This window comes from Pristiophorus japonicus, chromosome 5 (assembly GCF_044704955.1).
Source record: "Pristiophorus japonicus isolate sPriJap1 chromosome 5, sPriJap1.hap1, whole genome shotgun sequence".
In the NCBI taxonomy this organism is placed as follows: domain Eukaryota; kingdom Metazoa; phylum Chordata; class Chondrichthyes; family Pristiophoridae; genus Pristiophorus; species Pristiophorus japonicus.
Window position 1 is genome coordinate 231905451 of NC_091981.1, and position 21637 is coordinate 231927087.

General features: G+C 45.9%; 1 protein-coding gene across 1 annotated transcript in view; it reads left to right on the forward strand.

Annotated features, from left to right (window-relative positions):
- Positions 1 to 21637, forward strand: part of LOC139264152 (MAM and LDL-receptor class A domain-containing protein 1-like) — an 886997-nt gene that overhangs the window by 731165 nt on the left and 134195 nt on the right. Inside the window, exon 29 of the mRNA XM_070880238.1 lies at positions 3557 to 3685. Within this exon, the coding sequence (XP_070736339.1) occupies positions 3557 to 3685 (129 nt within the window). The remainder of the gene's footprint in view (positions 1 to 3556; positions 3686 to 21637) is intronic.

Genomic DNA, 21637 nt, shown 5'->3' on the forward strand with positions numbered 1-21637 from the left:
GTAAAATCAAACATTAATTTGTCGTGGAAGGCATGACTGATGATACAATGGAGTTATTGTTCAGGTAATCATTTCTTCTTGCATCCATCTGTTTACATATAAGATAAAAGGAGTGATTTTCCTCACAGCCTCTACGATGGTGTGATTCTCTTAGGGCGGGAATTCCGCCCGCCACAGGGCTGATTTCCTGGGATCAGGCTCATTTGAATATTTTCATTGGAATTACAAAGGGTTGGCAGTCTCTGGGGAGACGGGAAACAAATTCTACAAGCCTTGGGAGACTGCAGCTACGTAACTTCGGGCAGAGGAAGTGTATTGACAGCACTGTGATTGACTACATTCCCTGGGAGCCCAAGAATTTAAACCACTCCTCCGCATGCCATAGTAACGCTATTGTTATGTAATGATGTGTGTATCGTCCTAGTACCTTAAATGTAATGTAAGTACTATGCCACACCACAGAGGGCGCTGAGGTGGGAAACCCTGGTAGCACCTGTAACAAGGACTATATAAGGCTGACCACCACACCTGGGAGGCACTCTGGAGCTGAACAATAAAGGATGAAGGTCACAGCAGTTAGACTTACACCAGACCGTGTGGAGTCAGTGATTTGTGTGCTACATACACCACATTGGCAATGAGGAAGCGGACGAACTCCACGCAACCATGGCTACTCTGGGCTCGCTAAAGGATTTTACCGTGGGCAATGATTGGGAGGCCTTTATGAAAAGGCTCGAGTACTACTTCACAGCAATTGACCTGACGGAGGACACATACGCAATGAGAGAGAAGCATAAGGCGATATTGCTCTGCAGTTGTGGAGATGAGGTTTACTGTCTCATCAGGAATTTGTTGGCACCTGGGAGCGCCAGGGACAAGTCATACGAGGAGCTGACTGAACTCATTCGTGACCAGTTGAAACCGAAGGAGAGCATCCTCACGGCCAGATACAAATTTTACCATCACTGCAGACCTGAGGGCCAGGATGTCACCAAATATGCTGCGGACCTCAGGAGACTCGCGGCGCCGTGTGATTTTGGGGCACACCTTAACGAGGCTTTGCGGGACGTTTTCGTTATGGGGATTGGCCACGAGGGCCTCCTTCACAAGCTGCTGGCCACGGAACCCACAGTCACTCTGACAAAGGCCATCGCCATCAGCTGAGCATATATGACCTCGACTTGCAGCACCAAGCAAATAATCCACACAGTCTCGAACCCGGCAGGCACTGTCCACAGGATAGCGCCCACCACGGACAAAACTGCAGAATGTGGCTCTGCCCGGGGCAGAGAGCACGGACCTCGGGATCCTGGAGCTCAGAGTCCGCCGAGGGGGGCCAATCACGCAGCACCATGCTGGCGCTGTGGAGGAAGCCATGGGGCTCACTAGTGCAGGTTTGCGGAGTACACGTGCAATACCTGCCATGTTAAAGGCCACCTTCAGCGTATGTGTAAAAGAAATTGGACTCACCATGTGGCTGAGGAGATGGGGGATGATCCACTGTTCAGCGAGGAGCAGGTAGAAGAAGATGAGGTGCTTGGACTGTATACGTGCACCGACGATTCGCCCCCAGTGATAAGTGAAGTAAAAATCAACGCAGTCCCAGTGAGTATGGAAGTGGACACGGGCTCGGGTCCGTCGTTGATGAGTCGGAGAACTTTTGATAAACTGTGGATTAACCCAGCTACACGACCCAATCTGGTCCCAGTCACTGCGAAGCTGCGTACCTACACCAGGGAACTAATACTTGTTCTTGGCAGAGCGATGGTGCAGGTATCCCACGGGAATGAGATGCACACTTTACCTTTGTGGGTCGTTGCAGGTGATGGGCCGACACTCCTCGGCCGGAGGTGGATGGGGACGGTCCGTGGGAGCTGGGAAGACTTCATCACTCCACAGGCTGCTGCTCCCCGGGGTGCTGCCGTGCCCCGGGTCCCCAGAGAGCAGCGCCGACCGAGCTGGAGCTGCAGCCTCAATCCCCCCACAGGCAAGTCCCAGGCCCGGACCTCACACAGAGACCCTGCAGCCTCAGTCCCCACAGGCAAGTCCCAGCCCCGGATCTCACACAGAGACCCTGCAGCCTTAATCCCCACAGGCAAGTCCCAGGCCTGGATCTCACACAGAGACCCTGCAGCCTCAGTCCCCACAGGCAAGCAGCCCTGCACAGAGGGGCCTAGTGGGGGGAAGGTGAACCGGCGGGGCGCTCCAGGCGGGGTGCTGAGGGATCCAGGGGCCGGCGGTTCGGAAGAGCCGCGCAGAAGAAGAGGCAGTTGGGCGGGCCCTTCCGAGAAGCTGGTAGCGTCGGGCGGCCATGGCAGCCGCAGGGGAGGCCGCTACGGAGTTCGCGGGGGACGCGGCAAGTGCGGCCGCTGGAGAGGCCACAACGGCCGCAGGAGAAGCGGCAAGTCAGGTGGCAGCGGAGGGGAGCGGAGGCTGCGATGGCGAAGGGCATTCGGAGCGGCGGAGAAGAAGATGGCGGTGGCATCGTGTCGGAGCTGCAGAGCATCAAAAATGGCGGCGCCCAAGGAGAAGCCTCGTGGAATCCTCCTGCATCAAAGATGTCGCCATAAAAAGGAAATGCACCTGGGAGCCTTAAACGGGCCTTACAAAGAGGTGGTCCCCACAAAGGACTTCTGTTTGGCAGAGCAAGTTTAAAATGAGCTATGTTAATGTGAGATAGTGAATTTATAATAAGAATTACTTTTTTTATGCTGAATGGCCACTGTATTTGTGTAAAATAATGGATGAAGTACAATTAATGATAACGGCTAACAAGGAAATCAAGGTTCCGCTACCAGTCAATAACCAGTTAATGTACCAGATAATATGTACCATACTAACGCACTGTCTATGCCCACCTGCCTTCCATTGGACAAGTGTGATGTTATGTAATGATGTGTGTATCGTTGTCCTGCTTCCAGGTGGGGGGGGGGGGGAAGCTGATGTTATGTAATGATGTGTGTATCGTCCCAGTACCTTAAATGTATTGTAAGTACTATGCCACACCACAGAGGGCGCTGCGGTGGGAAACCCTGGTAGTACCTGTAACAAAGGCTATATAAGGCTGACCACCACACCTGGGAGGCACTCTGGAGCTGAACAATAAAAGACGAAGGTCACAGCAGTTAGACTTACACCAGACCGTGTGGAGTCAGTGATTTGTGTGCTACATACACCACAGCTATATACAGGAATAAACAGCATTTTGACCAAGTAGCATTGCTGTGATGCAAATAACAGGAAACACATCATATAACATATACCAGTGATTTGCACCTTGTCAATACATCCACTCATGTTTGGGTAGATGAATTGGAAGCTTGTTGTTACTTTTGGTGGGAAATCCAGGAATGGGACCTTAAAGAATAATTCCTCATCCAATTTCTCCCCCCATCAACATAACTGTAGGAAATTCAGTCCCTTTGTGTCTTTCCAGAAGCATTAGTTTTAAGACTAAACCCTTTTAAGCGAGAGTAGGTAGGATTTGGTTACAATTTGCAGGCACATTCAAGTTTGCTGAATCTTGATTTAACTGTGTTTATTTACAATGTTTCAGATGGCAGTTTATCAGGCTTTTGTCCAGCTATCACAGATTACATCTGTCAAAATGCCAAGTGTATTGAGTCTGACCTGGTTTGTGACTACAAATCAGACTGTGAAGATGGATCAGATGAACTTGACTGCTGTAAGTAGGTTTACTTATTCTCAGTTAATTTTCAATGTAACCCATTACTTAGTCAAGACAGAAAACATGATGTGCACATATCAATTATTTTGGGCACGAATGGCAGATGTCTTGCCCCCCCACCCCCCGCCCTTTGCTCTTCAATCAATCTTCCTAGTTTTCTGTAATATGAATTCTGAGCTATAATGTCAAAACTCTTCTAAATAAACTTGCTACACTTTGAAGAAAGGATAGCCATGTAATAAATTGTGATCGTTGTCTGGTTCTGAAGTTTTCATTAGTGGGTCTAAGTTTTGATTTTCAGATGATTTTTCAACCTCACACTCCATTGACTCTACATTTGAACATGTACATATGACAATGATGTGAAAAATATGTAAAGACAGTTTCAATTTTTGTGCATTAGGATCAATTATATTCAGGTATTATTGATGACAACTTTGATGAAACCTCATCTCATATACTTAAATTATTAAAATGGGAGCAATTTGGCTGATTCTATTAAATGAAAAGCTTTCCTCTCTGACTTTATCAGATATATGATACTATGTAATATATTCCTCTGCCACTTTAAAGCCTTGGTGCAAAATGATATAGTATTTCACCATTGCACAGACGTGCCTTCCAATATCTGAGTGAAGAATCTTTGCAACAGTCTGATTGAATGCATGCGTACATTTATTGGCAATTACTCATTTGCAGCACTACGACACCAAGAAGAGGAGAGGCCCTACTGGCAGGTTATAGGAATTCTCCCTTGCTGTTTACCTGTTCCTGTTTATACCTTCTGTGACAAAAATGGTTGAGACATTGGAATGAACTTTGACCTTCAGCATTAATTTTGTTTTGTTTTAAATCATTGACACGTAAGATGGCAGGTCATTTAATGAAAAAACATGGGCATTGTGGTTTTACCATTGTATAAAATACTTTATCAAAGGGTGTACTAAATTGCATTTTGTGTCAAAATTGGCCCCAAACTGCATCCCTTTTTGCCAGTTATTGAACCTTGTAGAACTAGTGCAATGATCAAATCAGTTATCGACCCTACCGTGGAGGTTTACACACTGATGGTAACGTGAACTTTAAGTGATGGTGTAAAACAGGTGATATCGGATGCAAATTAATGGAAAGAAAAATCAGGCGGAGTGTATTATGGGCAGCCCATCCAATCTCACCTGTTTTACTATCACTGAAAGTTAAACTGACCCCCACAATATTGACAGTGACTAGGACCCTTTATAATTTCTGTATTAGCTCTCTGTATTCACTTTTACAAATTTCTATTGTTTTCATTAGGAGCATTTTGAGTTGGTATTTGTGCAATCTGCTGCCCCCAAAGAACACAGGTCAGAGAATTGGGGTACAAATTTGTAGCTCAATCCATGACTCTTGCTACTTCTGAGTGCAGTTTCCTACTGGCAGCTCAGGATCAGAGCGGCATAGGCTTTGAGCATGTAAAACGTCATCATCCTTTGCCATGGTTACGGGGAGGGTGTGTAGAAGAAATACCAGGTACAAATGAACCAAAAGGAAGTCCAATTGGGGGACTAAAATGGTGTCTTGTACCTTAACCTCTGCTTGATGGTTGGCAAAGTGGACACACTACTGTATAAGGTGGGTCTGGGGAAGGTAATTTGGCAAACAGGGCACCCTGCCAGAGAATAGCAATGTACCTTGCCTGGCATAGGATGACAGTCAGGCTCAACAATTCATACAGTACATGAGTGCCTTGTACAATGTTCTGCACTCTTATGATCCCTGAAACCGGGCAAAAGCTCTGGGCCATGTCGAGCTGATGCCTCCTTTCCACAAGGAAAGTGATAAATATGTTGCCCTGCGTTGACAGAATCTGTGTCGCGTGATGCTTCTGGACACTGATTTGTCATATATCACCAATTTCATGCAGTCATGGCCTTTGCGCACATGGGGAAAATGGTCCTTGTAGTACAAGTTATCTTCAGGTTGGCCTCCAAGAGATGGATTAGTATGTAGCAGCTTACTTGGCAATTGGAAGTGCTAAAGTCAGGTATCCTATTATATGTCTGGGAAGAACTGTCTGGAGCAATAATTGCAGGTCCTCGTGTAAGGATTAGTTTGTCGCTAAAACATGAGATGTAATCACTTCTGCATTTCTGGAAGCTCAGCTTTGTTCTTCCTCATCTACAGATACACGGGAGGGATTTTAACCTAAAAGAACGGGTGAGGGGTAATGATTTTGTTACAAATCAGAATCCCGACCTGAACTTCCATCCAACCCGCCCATTTTAACGGAGGCGGGAAAGGGTGACGAGATGGGGACGGGCAGCCAACCTGCTGCCAGGAAGCGGATGTCAATTTAAATATTACAATGAGGCTGAAAACCTCTTCTTTAACCTCCCTTTTGTTTTTATCTGTAGCTGGTCGGGTTTTACACACGTCTTAAAACCCGACAGTTACAGCAAGGCGAGGACTGCTGCCTCCCTTCACTGTGTGGCCTGGAGCCAGCCAGCCTCTCCCGCTGACTGGCTGCGGGCGGGAAACAGAGGCTTCAGATGCAAATCAGGCCCTGTCGTTCTCCCGGGTTTCCTGCCCGCATCAATGACCCCCGGCTCAAACCTGCCTTCCCTATAAAAATCCAGCCCATGGATTCAACCCTTATGGGGCTGGCTTATAAAAGAAAGTTATTATCTGAGTATGATCAAATCATAGACTAATTTAAGGCTGACCAAAGCATTGCCGATGGAAGACTCCACTTGCTACAGCTGTGAAGTCATATAGAAAGACCTATGGATACTGCAGTCTTCTGGCGGTGCAGGATAAGGTAGCAGCTGATCCAAAGATGGGCTTTCATCATGCTTGAAGTAGTACAGAGAACACTATTAGGGATTATTATGTATAGAATGACTCCATGAGTCTGTGTACTGTGAGTTAAAACTACTGTGACCTTGGTCTACTTTATTACAACTCAGAGTGCAAAACACCATGGCAGCAAACCTTTTATACTGGCCCTGCACGTGTGTGCAGGTGACCACGAGGACTCCAACAGTCACGCCCTCTGGTGGCAAGTATTCACGATTACATACATAACATCACTCCACCTCCAAAGTCTTCGGTACAAGTTATTTACAGGTTGAGGCGATCCAGACCCCTTCGCTCCCTGGTTGATCGTGGAGGAGTCGGTCGAACCATTGCTGCACTGCACCACAGCTGGTCTGACCGGCCTGTCAGGAACGGTGGGTTCATCTTCATGATTGGCAGCAGGGTCAATTGCTGTGTGTGTGTATGGATTATCGATGGTGAGGTCCTCTTCACATTGTTCCTGGTTGTCCGTAAAACGCAATTTTGTCTGATCGATATGCTTTCTGCACTTCTGGCCATTTAACAGTTTGACAATAAACACTCTATTCCCCTCCTTGGCCAAAATCGTGCCAGCAACCCATTTGGGACCATGACCGTAATTCAGGATAAACACAGGGTCCTTAACATTAATGTCATGTGATACAGCCGCGCGATCGTGGTACATGTTCTGTCGGTGTCGCCGGGTTTCCACATGATCATTGAGATCTGGGTGGACTAGGGAGAGCCTGGTTTTGAGGGCTGTCTTCATTAACAATCCTGCCGGGGCACTCCGGTGAGCGAGTGGGGTCGCGTCTGGTAACTGAGCAAAATGCGAGACAAACGGGTCTGCAGGGAGCCGTCCGTTACGCGTTTCAGGCTCTGTTTGAATGTTTGGACTGCTCACTCTGCTTGACCGTTGGATGCGGGCTTAAATGGGGCAGACCTGACATGCTTGATGCCATTGCGGGTCATAAACTCATTGAATTCCGAACTGGTGAAACACGGTCCATTGTCACTGACAAGGATGTTGGGCAGGCCATGGGTGGCGAACATAGCCCGGAGGCTTTCAATGGTGGCTGTGGATGTGCTGGATAACATGATTACACATTCAATCCATTTGGAGTAAGCATCCACAGAAAGGGGCCAGCAAAATCCAAGTGGATCCTGGACCACAGTTTGGAGGGCCATGACCACAGACTCAGTGGAGCTTCTCTCGGTGCATTGCTCAGTTGCGAGCAAGTGTTGCACTGCTGCACGCATGACTCCAAGTCCGAGTCAATGCCAGGCCAACAGACATGCGACCTGGCTATAGCCTTCATCATGACGATGCCTGGGTGGGTATTGTATAGGTCACGTATAAACGTTTCCCTGCCTTTTTTTGGTAAAACCACGCGATTACTCCATAAAAGACAATACAACGGGATGGACATTTCAGCTTTGCGTTGGTGAAACGACTTAATTTCATCTTGCATTTTGGTGGGAACTGCCGACCAGTTTCCATTAAGGACGTAGCTTTTTACTAGTGATAGCCCAGGATTCTGGCTGTTCTTGCGAGCCATGACGGGTGACCCCTCGCTCTCAAAAGCATCCATGACCAGAAACAAGTCTGCGGGCTGCGCCATTTCAACCCCGGTAGTGGGTAATGGTAGCCAGCTGACAGCATCGGCACAATTTTCGGTGCCTGGTCTGTGGCGGATAAGAGAGTCATAAGCGGACAATGTTAGGCCCATCTTTGGATGCGGGACGAAGCATTGGTGTTTATACCTTTGCTTTCTGAAAACAGCGAAATGAGCGGCTTGTGGTCCATTTCAAGCTCAAGCCACAGTCGAAATAGATATTGGTGCATTTTCTTGACATCAAATAAACATGCTAACGCCTCTTTCTCAACCATGCTATAGGCTCTTTCAGCCTTAGAGAGACTTCTAGATGCGTATACAACCGGCTGGAGTTTGACCAATATATTGGTTTGCTCTAACACACAGCCAACCCCATACAAAGATGCATCACAAGCTAGCACTAATCGTTTACACGGGTCATACACTATGTAACTTATTAGAACAAAGTAGGTTTCTGGTCTTCTCAAAGGCTGCAAAAGGTCAAAATTCACGAGAATCACCCCCAGTGTTTAGCCTCATTGGAAAGGAAATTTAATTTGGGACTATCTACTGGAAAATTTGAAATCCTAACGTGCTTATGGAAGAAACTACAAACTTTAATCAAATTTTGGACTTTTACAAGACAAATTCAAGTCGGTGGGCGGGCCTAAAGAACTAAAGGAGCCAACTTGATTATTGGAACTGTCTGGGTGTTGGGACGAAGGTAAATTGTCTGGAGAAATGGATACTCGAAAACCCTCTCCACAAGAGACATTAACATTACAACAATAACTCAGAGATGGCCAGCCATCGAACTGAACCGAGAAAAGCCATCTTCAGCATGAATAAGATCAAAGGGCCCACTACAGCTTGTATGCAAAAGAACATTGCAATTACCAAGCTAATATTTCCATCAGGAAACAGATTTAGAAGAGCAACCCACCCAAGACATATTAACTTTTAACAAGCCTGCCAAAATATTACAAAGAAATGTCAAGCCCGCCAAATTTAAACAAAGAATCCTGGACTGATTTGGCACAAAGATTAGGACAACATAAACCGTATAACTGGCCCCCTGTTTTAACAGAGGATATGCCATACTTCGTCTGTGCCATACTGTGACTATGCCATCAAGAAGGGAGAGAAACCAACGCAACAGTTGAAAACAAACTTATCCAGCCTCGAAGTCCTGAAGTCCAAAAGGGAGGAAAGAACATCACCATTGCGGCAGCAACCAAACACAGCCAACGAGGTACCACTAAAACCACCGCGATCGACCAAACTCGAAACAAAACTCCAACAGAAAGAAACCGAAGAATCTAAAGGTTCCACTCGACAAGCTGTTCCTGAGTTACCAATGGGTAAAACATTACCTAAAGAACTGTAAAAACCTACTTTTAACGAAAGAAAATGGGCACTTATCCCACAACTCCAAAACGCGCCTTACCGCATCAGCGGACTCAACCCAACTGAAGATTGCCCAGTAAAAAGTCTCCTCCGACGTTCGGGGTACGGCAAGCAGAACCAACAGAATTCAACAAACCCCGAAATCGCAAACTACCGCTATTTGACTAGAAAGGATTGGTAAGCATAGTCCCTGCCTACCCTGGAGTCTAACCTAGCTAGGATTAGGTATTGGGAGGTGGCAGGTGTAATTTTTACTGTAACCCCCTTTGAATGTTCTTTATTAGAGTGCTTATAAGTTTGACATTGTATTTCCTTGTCTGTAATAAAATCAAAGTTCCTTGCATCAAACCAGTTGTCCTTTGCACTTTACCACACCCCCCAGAGTCTAGAACCCAAGGGAGTGGGAGCGATTCGTACTGTTCAAGTAGGTAAGAGGTGAACCAGACCCCCGGGACTACAACTTACAGCTGTCTCTTGAAATTTCCCCCAAACCCAGTCGTCACCCTTACGTAGCAACATGTGGAAAGGTTCCAGCAAAGTGCTCAACCCGGGTAAAAAGTTACCGAAGTAGTTGAGGAGTCCCAGGAACAAACGCAGCTCCGTCACATTCTGGGGTCTGGGTGCACGCTTGATGGCCTCTGTCTTTGAGTCCGTAAGCCTGATGCCGTCTGCTGCAATCTTTCTTCCCAAAAATTCGACTTCTGGCACCAGGAAAACATACTTGGAGCGTTTCAACCTGAGTCCCATTCTATCTAAGCGACTTAGAATCTCGTCCAGGTTGTGTAGATGTTCGATGGTGTCACAACCGGTGATCAGGATGTCGTCTTGAAACACAACGGTGCGCGGAATGGATTTCAACAAACTCTCCATGTTTCTCTGGAAAATGGCTGCAGCCGAGCGAATCCCAAAAGGGCATCTGTGGTGTATAAACAGTCCTTTGTGTGTGTTGATGCACGTCAGTCTTTTCGAAGATTCAGCCAGCTCCTGTGTTATGTAGGCAGAGGTTAGATCCAGCTTAGTGAACGACCTTCCCCACAGTAACGTTGCAAACAGGTTATCCGCCTTGGTGGCGGGTACTGGTCCTGTAACAAAACTCGATTGATCGTTACCTTGTAGTCTCCACAGATTCTGACCGTGCCATCGCTTTTCAACACCGGAACAATTGGACTGGCCCATTCCTTGAACTTGACTGACGATATGATTCCTTCATGTTGGAGTCTGTCCAGTTCGATCTCGACTTTCTCCCTGTTCATGTACGGAACTGCCTGAGCTTTGTGATGGACGGGCCGTGCATCGGGGCCTAGATGGATCTGCACCTTGGCGCCTGTGAAGTTGCCGATGCCTGGTTCGAATAGCGAGGGAAACTTGCTCAGCACTTGAGCACACGAGGTGTCATCCACTGAAGATAGTGCTTTGATGTCATTCCAGTTCCATCAAATCCTTTCTAGTCAGCTTCTGCCAAACAGCGTTGGGCCATTGCCTGGAATAATCCACAATAAGACATGCACAGCTCCATCGTATATACCTTCACTGCCGCACTTCCAATGACTGGTATGAGCTCTTTGGTGTAGGTTCGCAGCTTTGCATTAATCGGGCTCAGTTTGGGCCTTTGTGCCTTGTTGCCCCACAGTTCCTCGAAAGCCTTCTGGCTCATTATTGACTGAGTCGCACCCGTGTCCAACTCCATGGATACTGGAACTCCATTTAATTTGACTTTCAGCATTATAGGAGGGCTATTGGTGGTGAAGGTATGTACCCATATACTTCTTTCTCGGGTTGAGTTGCCTGTGCTGCGTGATCCACGACAGATTGATCATTCTCTGCCACGTGGTGTGTCATAGCATGTCTGCACATTCGCTGGAGGTGCCCCATTGTCGCGCAGCCTTTGCACATGTAGTGCTTGAATCGACATTAATGGGCCCGATGATTACCCCCGCAGCGCCACCGCGGTGCTAATGGATTCACATTCGCCCCCGATGGCAGACTCTGAGTCATCACAGGTCTTGCAGCAGCAGATGTATAAGCGTTGCTATATGTAGTTCTGCCTGCTAGCGTCAATATTTTATGCATAGTACTTGCCGGTGAGCTTCAATGCTGAGTGAATATCTGTTTGGTGTTATCATCCGTGGACATGCATGCCTGGGCGACCGCGATGGCCCTGCTCAGGTCTAGGGTTTCGGCAGCCAGCAGCTTCTGAAGAATGGCCTCGTGGCTGATGCCCAACACGAAAAAGTCCCGCAGCATTTCCCCCAACGCAGCTCCAAAATTGCAAGGTCCGGCGAGACGTCTCAGGTTGGTGACATCGCTATGTCCTGGCCCCCGGAGCGATGGTGCGTGTAGAAATGATACCTGGCTATGAGGAGGCTCTCCTTCAGCTTGAGGGGGTCCCGAAGCAGCGTACACAACTCTGGGTATTCCTTCTCCATTGGTTTTGTTGGTGCGAGCAGATTCTTGATGAGGCCGTATATTTCAGATCCACAAACGGTGAGGAGGATCGCCCTATGCTTGACTGTGTTGGCAGTTCCTTCAGATCTTTGGCCCGAAGTACTGGTCGAGGCCAAATCGTCACCCTCTACAAATCTCTCCAATATTCCAATGGCAGCCATGGTTGCATGAAAGTTCATATTCTGTTACTCGTCGCTAATTATTATGTATAGAATGACTCCACGAGTCTGTGTACTGTGAGCTAAAACTACTGTGACCTTAGTCTACTTTATTACAATTCAGAGTGCAAAACAACATGGCAGCAAACCTTTTATACAGGCCCTGCACGTGTGTGCAGGTGACCACTAGGACTCCAACAGTCGCACCCTCTGGTGGCAAGTGTTACATACAAAATAGTGATCATGTAATGGGCCACTTCATAGTGCACAGGTGGATAGGTCTGCTATTAAAATGAGTGGGAAAGGTATTTAGGTCAGTCAGATCATGGCTAATCTGTATTATAACTCCAGTTATCCATCTCTGATCCATATCCCTTGATACCCTTACAACAACAACAACAACTTGCATTTATATAGCGCCGTTAATGTAGTAAAACATCCTACAGGGCTTCACAGGAGCGTTAACAAACAACATTTGACACCGTGCCACATAAGAAGATATTAGGGCAGAAGAAGTAGGAGTGTCTAAAAGGAGGAAAGAGAGGCGAAGAGGTTCAGGGAAGGAATTCCAGAGTTTAGTTCCTTGGCAGCGCCACCAATGGTGGAGCGATTAAAATCGGGGATGCGCAAGAGGCCAGAATTGGAAGAATGCAAACATCTCGGAGGGTTTTGGGCTGAAGGATGTTACAGAGATAGGAAGGGGTGAGGCCAAGAAGGGATTTGAAGACAAGCATGAGAATTTTAAAATTAAGGAATGGCTTAATCGGGAGCCAATGTAGGTCAGCGAGCATAGGGGTGATGGGCGAGCGGGACTTGGTGCGAGTTAGGATTCGGACGCAGAAAGCTGCGGAACCTATGAGTTTTTAGATGTTACTCACCTGGAACTCTTGGTGCGGTGAGTCGATCCATTTTCAGGACTTTTAATTTTTATCCTACCGGAAATGGATCATAATGGCGGTGGACCTTAGACTCAAAGCCAGGCTGACTGACTGAAAATGGGTCGTAAGGCCCGCCCGCCGCTGTCAATCAGCATGGTGACGTCACAGCGTGTGTGCGTCACCACGCTCTCTCCCCTCAATTAAAGGGGAGAGATGCGATCATTTTTTAACTTTTGCCACTGGGCCACCAGGGAGGGTTTCGGCCGGGCCAGCGGCCTGGCACCCAAACCTGGAGCGCGTATTTTGCCAGCCAATCGGCAAGTCGGCCAGCAAAAATTCTTGCAATGCAGTCGAAGCAGTGGCCATCCCCTTTATGGGCGGCCGCGTTGCCAGCCCGCAGTCACTCTGCAGAGGTGCACCGACAGAGAAATTGTCGGGGGCACCGCGCGGCAAGGCATCCACGGAGTGAGGTGAAAATCTCTGGGTAAGTATTTTTATTGTTTTTTTTATTGATTTTATTGGCAGTGATACCACTTGGGCGGTATGGGGTCCAGGCCGAAAAATCCCCGACCTGAATTTAGGTCGGGTCAGCCAGTTGACCCCAAAGAGACGGCCATTCGATTTTTGGAATGACCACTGCAAACGGGCACTAACGGGTATCTGTGAGACCCTGAATTTTGGCTCCCTGGTATAATTCTGCTCAATCTGTGATGCACTCCTTCTAAGGCCAATATATCTTTCTTGAGGTTTGGTGCCCAAAGCTAAGCGGTTATGGAAACATAGAAAACATAGAAATTTACAGTGCCATTTCGGCCCATCGTAATGGGCCGGCTGACAAAAAGCTGCACGGACCTCGGTCAGCAGCCCTGAAGGTTACATACAAACCTATGAACAATGAACAATGGCGGAAAGGCAAAGAGCACCCAGCCCAACCAGTCCGCCCCACACAACTGCGATACCCCTTATGCTGAAAAATTCTACACTCCATTCCAACCGGAGCCATGTGATCTCCTGGGAGAGGCTAATTACCAGCTCTAGGTCCATATGCCTGCAGGTCACGGCACTTTAAGTGCCCATCCAAACACCTTTTAAATGTGATGAGAGTTTCTGCATCCACCACTCTTCCAGGCAGCGAGTTCCAGACCCCCACAACCCTCTGCATGAAGAAGCCCCCCCTCAAATCCCCTCTGAGCCTTCCACCAACCACCTTAAAACTATGCCCCTTCATAATTGACCCCTCCACCAATGGAAATATGCCCTTGCTATCCACTATATCCAGGTCCCTCAAAATTTTGTACACCTCAATGAGGTCTCCTCTCAACCTCCTCTATTCCAATGAGAACAAACCCAGCCTATCCAATCTGTCCTCATAGCTAAGATTCTCCATTCCAGGCAGCATCCTAGTAAATCTCCTCTGCACCCTCTCTAGTGCAATCACGTCCTTCCTATAATACGGCGCCCAGAACTGCAAGCAGTACTCCAGCTGTGGCCTAACCAGAGTATTAAACAATTTAAGCATAACCTCCCTACTCTTGTATTCTATGCCTCAGCCAATAAGGGCAAGCTTTCCGTATGCCTTCTTAACCACCTTATCCATCTGTCTTGCTACTTTCAGGGATCTATGGACAAGCACTCCAAGGTCCCTTTGTTCATCTCCACTATTAAGTGGCTTACCGCTTAATGCGTATACCCTTTTTTTATTAGCTCTCCCCAAGTGCATTACCTCACACTTCTCGGAATTAAATCTATTTGCCACTGGTCTGTCCACCTAACCAACAGATTGATATCCTCCTGCATTCCATGACTTTCCTCTTCATTATCAACCACACAGCCAATTTTAGTGTCATCTGCAAACTTCTTAATCATACTCCCTATATTCAAATCTAAATCATTGATATATACCATAAAAAGCAAGGAACCCAATACTGAGCTCTGCGGAACCCCACTGGAAACAGCCTTCCAGTCATAAAAACATCAATCAACCATTAGCCTTGCTTCCTACCTCTAAGGCAATTTTGGATCCAACTAGCCACATTGCCCTGGATCCCATGGGCTTTAACCTTCATGACCAGTCTACCATGTGGGACCTTATCAAAAGCTTTTCTAAAGTCCATATACACTACATCGTATGCACTACCCTCATCGACCCTCTTGGTTACCTTCTCAAAAAATTCAATCAGGTTAGTCAAACATGATCTTCCCTTAACAAATCTATGCTAACGATCCCTAATTAATTCCTGCCTTTCCAAGTGTAGATTTATCCTGTCTTTCAGGATTTTTTTCCAATAATTTTCCCACCACTGAGGTTAGGCTGACAGGCCTGAAATTACTCAGCCTATCCCTTTCTCCCTTCTTAAACAAGGATACCACATTAGCAGTCCTCTAATCCTCCAGCACCATTCTGAGGAATGTCGGCCAGGACACTGGGAGAATTTCCCACTCTTCAAATAATGCTAGAAATCTTTTATATCCACCTGAAACAACAAGATATAGGTTTGACATCCTATTTGAAGGACAGCACTCCTGACAATGCAACATTTCCTCAGTACTGCATTAAAATATCAAACTAGATTGTAGAAACATTTCCGCTAATGGATTCCCAGAACATTGCATGCCAAGGGCATATATCAGAATATTAGATGCATCCATAACACAACCCAGCCGTTTAGTCCTGGATCACCTGGAGCAAAAGATTTTGGAAAATCGGATGGATTGGAGAGCATACCTATAAAGCAGGGGTCGCAATCTTTTTGCTTTTGAGGCCCCCCTCCCATGTTATAAAAATTCCACGGACCCTCTGCAACAAAACATGTCATTTTTTTCTGTATAAAAATTAGTTATACAATTAAACTTATGTATTTATTATTATTTTTCTTTTATTCACAGCTTGACCGTTATCTTCTAGTCTTTCCCCTTCTGGCCTGAGATTTTCTCCAACTGACCAGAGACATTTCATAATTATCCTTCTAATTTGCAAGTTCTTTGTACCTTAAGCAAACTTTTTTTTAAATGCATATACTGTATAAATATGGTACTGGATACAATTCTAAGTCGCAATGGTACAGCAGACAGTAACTCAATTGCAACTTTCCCACTCTTGTAAATTCACTCATAGAATTACAAAATCATAATATACATATACGGCCCGGATTTTATGGGACCAATATGTGTACACCGTAGTAAGCCCTCAGAATGGCCCCGCAAGTTCTAGGTTTCCACATGCATGAAAACCCAGAACTTGCGATCTGTCAAGGTTAAAATAAATGTTGAATTAAAATTTTTAAAATGATTAAAACATACAAACGCATTTAAAATGAGTTTATGTAAATTTTGGACCGGTTTAAAATGTTCAAAATTATTTTTCAAAAAATTACACTTTTATTTTAAATGCTTAATTAAAGGGGCTTTTAATTAATTTTGAACATGCAAACATTATTTTTATTTCAGTTGTGCTAATTATTTATTTATTTGGGGATTTTCATAAGCTTATGGGGATTCCATTCCGAACCATCTGCGTCCCAGGGATCCGTGGGTCATTATGCAGGTGTATGCCTGCAGGCCCAGGACCGAAGAATCCGAAGCCCGGGAGCCAGCAGATACGTTTGTATTTTTGTTCGGGTCGGAGGCGTAGTACAGAAGTATGCTTCCGACCGCAGATTTCGGCCCAATAACTACATTAATGATTTAGTTTAATACAATTCAGTTGCACAGAATTGTAACAAGCCCGCTCTTAACCAATGTTTTTCCATTCAAATGGCACATGCCTATACTGACACCAAAGACATATAAACACTTCTTCAAATGTTGGATCTCCTAGTAAAGGATCCTATAGGAATGAGTGACCATAATATGATTGAATTTCAAATTCAGTTGGAGGGAGAGAAAATTGGATCTCAAACCAGTGTCCTAAGCTTAAATAAAGGAGACTACAAAGGTATGAAGGCAGAGTTGGCTAAAGTGGACTGGGAAAATAGACTAAAATATGGGACAGTTGGTGAGTAATGGCAAACATTTAAGTTGATATTTCATAACTCACAACAAAAATATATCCCAATGAGAAGGGATAACCATCCGTGGTTAACTAAGGAAATAAGGGACGGTATCAAATTGAAAACAAGGGCATACAATGTGGCCAAGACTAGTGGGAGGCCAGTGGATTGGGAAACTTTTATAAGCCAGCAAAGAACTACTAAAAAAATAATAAACCGAGGGAAGTAGATTATTGGGTCAAAATTGGTGGAGGTCCCGCCCGCAGCCTCCAAGTTTGCACCAGAAATCAAGTTTTTTCGACGATTCCTCTGTGCCGCCCATGTTCTGCCCACCGCTAGATTGGTCGCGTAGCATAGGTTCTGCCGGCGCGCCGTCCTGCCGCCCGTCCATGCCGGGGACTGCAAATCCAGCATTTTCCTCATCAACGACCATGTAAGATCGCCCTGCCGCCCGCCAAAAGGACCGCTGGGAAAGAGCTGGTCTGAGCTGGTTGTGAGTCGGGCGGCAGCACTGCACTTCCCAGATTTAATGCTACCACCCATTTTATATCGCTCGCGGTAACGCCCTTTTTCAAAAGTGGAGACTAGGTGCTTTGAGAATGGGCGAGAAGCCAGCGATCTGAAAACCCTTTTTAACGCCCACGCTGGAAATAATGCCCATTTTTGAGCGATAACCGCAAAAGTGGAGGTTCTAGCCCCTAATCTTTATCTAAATCTGGCCACCATTAGTAACTGCATGCAAAACTCTTGGTTTAGCACATTCCCAGGTCCTGGTCATGAAGATCTCCTAACAATTTGGACCTGAACTTATTTGCACCCCACATGATACAATCTTTATCCACTGACAATTCATTCCTATGAACGAAGTATGGATGAATATCTTTCTCTGATAACTGGTTTGGCCTGCCATTTGCTATGTAATCATACATCTTTGACATAACTGGGTCATGTTTGGTTGCTCTACCAATCTCTTCAGCTCATCAATGTAAGAAACATAGAAATATAGAAACATAGAAAATAGGTGCAGGAGTAGGCCATTCGGTCCTTCGAGCCTGCACCACCATTCAATATGATCATGGCTGATCATGCACTTCAGTACCCCATTCCTGCTTTCTCTCCATACCCCCTGATCCCTTTAGCTGTAAGGGTCACATCTAACTCCCTTTTGAATATATCTAATGAACTGGCCTCAACAACTTTCTGTGGTAGAGAATTTCACAGGTGCACAACTCTCTGAGTGAAGAAGTTTCTCCTCATCTCGGTCCTAAATGGCTTCCCCTTATCCTTAGACTGTGACCCCTGGTTCTGGACTTCCCCAACAGCGGGAACATTCTTCCTGCATCTAACCTGTCCAATCCCGTCAGAATTTTCTATGTTTTTATGAGATCCCCTCTTATTCTTCTAAATTTTAGTGAGTATAAGCCTAGTTAATCCAGTCTTTCTTCATATGTCAGTCCTGCCATTCCGGGAAACAGTCTGGTGAACCTTCGCTGCACTCCCTCAAAAGCAAGAATGTCCTTCCTCAGATTAGGAGACCAAAACTGTACACAATATTCAAGGTGTGGCCTCACCAAGGCCCTGTACAACTGTAGTAAGACCTCCTTGCTCCTATACTCAAATCCTCTCACTATGAAGGCCAACATGCCATTTGCCTTCTTCACCGCCTGCTGTACCTGTATGCCAACTTTCAATGACTGATGTATCATGACATCCAAGTCTCATTGCACCTCACTTTTTACTAATCTGTCACCATTCAGATAATAATTTGCCTTCCTGTTTTTACCACTAAATTGGATAACCTCACATTTATCTACATTATACCACATCTGCCATGTATTTGCCCACTCACCTAACCTGTCCAAGTCACCTTGCAGCCTCTTAGCATCCTCCTCACAGCTCACACTGCCACCCAGCTTAGTATCATCTGCAAACTTGGAGATATTACATTCAATTCCTTCGACTAAATCATTAATGTATGAAAAATAGAACACTTCTACTTTAGAGATAATGTTCTCAGTCTCTAGTCTTTTGAGTTCCTGCTCAACTGTCTCCTTGAGTGCATATGGTACGGGGTGCAGCTAGCAGTAAATTGGTCTAGCATCCTTCTGCAGTCTGACACTTGCCTTGAAGTCTTGGATCGGACTGCCTGTTTCGCGGAACACCTTCGGATTCTGCTTGAAAAATCACATTCCAATCCAGCTTCAGTGATCCCAACCAATTTCTACCTATTAAGGCAAACTTGTCTCCTTCCACTACTAAGAGAGGCAAGCTCTTAAACTGACCCTTGTATTTTACCGGTATGGTAATATGTACTACAACAGGGATTTGCTCTCCTGACTAGCCTCGCAGCTCCATCCGGATATAAAAGGGGTCGGAGGGTCTAGTAAGGAGGAGGAACTAAGGGAAATCCTTATTAGTCGGGAAATTGTGTTGGGGAAATTGATGGGATTGAAGGCCGATAAATCCCCAGGGCCTGATGGACTGCATCCCAGAGTACTTAAGGAGGTGGCCTTGGAAATAGTGGATGCATTGACAGTCATTTTCCAACATTCAATTGACTCTGGATCAGTTCCTATGGAGTGGAGGGTAGCCAATGTAACCCCACTTTTTAAAAAAGGAGGGAGAGAGAAAACAGGGAATTACAGACCGGTCAGCCTGACATCGGTAGTGGGTAAAATGATGGAATCAATTATTAAGGATGTCATAGCAGTGCATTTGGAAAGAGGTAATATGATAGGTCCAAGTCAGCATGGATTTGTGAAAGGGAAATCATGCTTGACAAATCTTCTGGAATTTTTTGAGGATGTTTCCAGTAGAGTGGACAAGGGAGAACCAGTTGATGTGGTATATTTGGACTTTCAGAAGGCTTTCGACAAGGTCCCACACAAGAGATTAATGTGCAAAGTTAAAGCACATGGGATTGGGGGTAGTGTGCTGACATGGATTGAGAACTGGTTGTCCGACAGGAAGCAAAGAGTAGGAGTAAATGGGGACTTTTCAGAATGGCAGGCAGTGACTAGTGGGGTACCGCAAGGTTCTGTGCTGGGGCCCCAGCTGTTTACACTGTACATTAATGATTTAGACGAGGGGATTAAATGTAGTATGTCCAAATTTGCGGATGACACTAAGTTGGGTGGCAGTGTGAGCTGCAAGGAGGATTCTATGAGGCTGCAGAGTGACTTGGATAGGTTAGGTGAGTGGGCAAATGCATGGCAGATGAAGTATAATGTGGATAAATGTGAGGTTATCCACTTTGTTGGTAAAAACAGAGAGACAGACTATTATCTGAATGGTGACAGATTAGGAAAAGGGGAGGTGCAAAGAAACCTGGGTGTCATGGTACATCAGTCATTGAAGGTTGGCATGCAGTTACAGCAGGCGGTTAAGAAAGCAAATGGCATGTTGGCCTTCATAGCGAGGGGATTTGAGTACAAGGGCAGGGAGGTGTTGCTACAATTGTACAGGGCCTTGGTGAGGCTACACCTGGAGTATTGTGTACAGTTTTGGTCTCCTAACCTGAGGAAGGACATTCTTGCTATTGAGGGAGTGCAGCGAAGGTTCACCAGACTGATTCCCGGGATGGCGGGACTGACCTATCAAGAAAGACTGGATCAATTGGGTTTGTATTCACTGGAGTTCAGAAGAATGAGAGGGGACCTCATAGAAACGTTTAAAATTCTGACGGGGTTAGACAGGTTAGATGCAGGAAGAATGTTCCCAATGTTGGGGAAGTCCAGAACCAGGGGACACAGTCTAAGGATAAGGGGGAAGCCATTTAGGACCGAGATGAGGAGGAATTTCTTCACCCAGAGAGTGGTGAACCTGTGGAATTCTCTACCACAGAAAGTTGTTGAGGCCAATTCACTAAATATATTCAAAAAGGAGTTAGATGAAGTCCTTACTACTAGGGGAATCAAGGGGTATGGTGAGAAAGCAGGAATGGGGTACTGAAGTTGCATGTTCAGCCATGAACTCATTGAATGGCGGTGCAGGCTAGAAGGGCCGAATGGCCTACTCCTGCACCTATTTTCTATGTTTCTATGTTTCTATCTTTGATTTCTCCCGTAGAAAGTCACGCAAATTGTCGAGCTGTAGCGATTCCGGTACTACACTCATGGATGCACGAGTGTCGATTTTCATCGGTATCCTGGTTCCTGCAATGTCTACTTGGATGATGATATGTCATGACTCATTGTTAGATACCATTGTGCTCCTGATGACATGTATCTCCAAAACCTTCTTGTCCTGTTACTTCTCTTCAATGCTATGTAGTGTCTGGCAATTTCTACTTCTAGCATTGAACATCGGTTTACTCTTCAGTCGGCATGCCTTCACAGAAGAAACACTCTGCCGTCACATATGGACAGCTTTGAGCGATGTGTTGTCCCAGGCACCGATAGCGTGATTTCAATTCACTGTTACCCGGGCCAGTTGCTGAAGCCTTGGGAACCAACAACCTTTTACTTTTAACCTGCAGGTGATTCAGCTCGATTGTCTGACGACTGGAATGGCTCAAATTTCTCGGGAGGATTGGTCGGCCATATCCATTAACATAGCTGTCTGACAAGCTAACTCAAAAGTCAAGTTGAGATTGTCAACAACTGTCTTCTGATTGTTTCATTTTTCATCCCACAAACAAAGCAGTTACGCAATGCTCGGC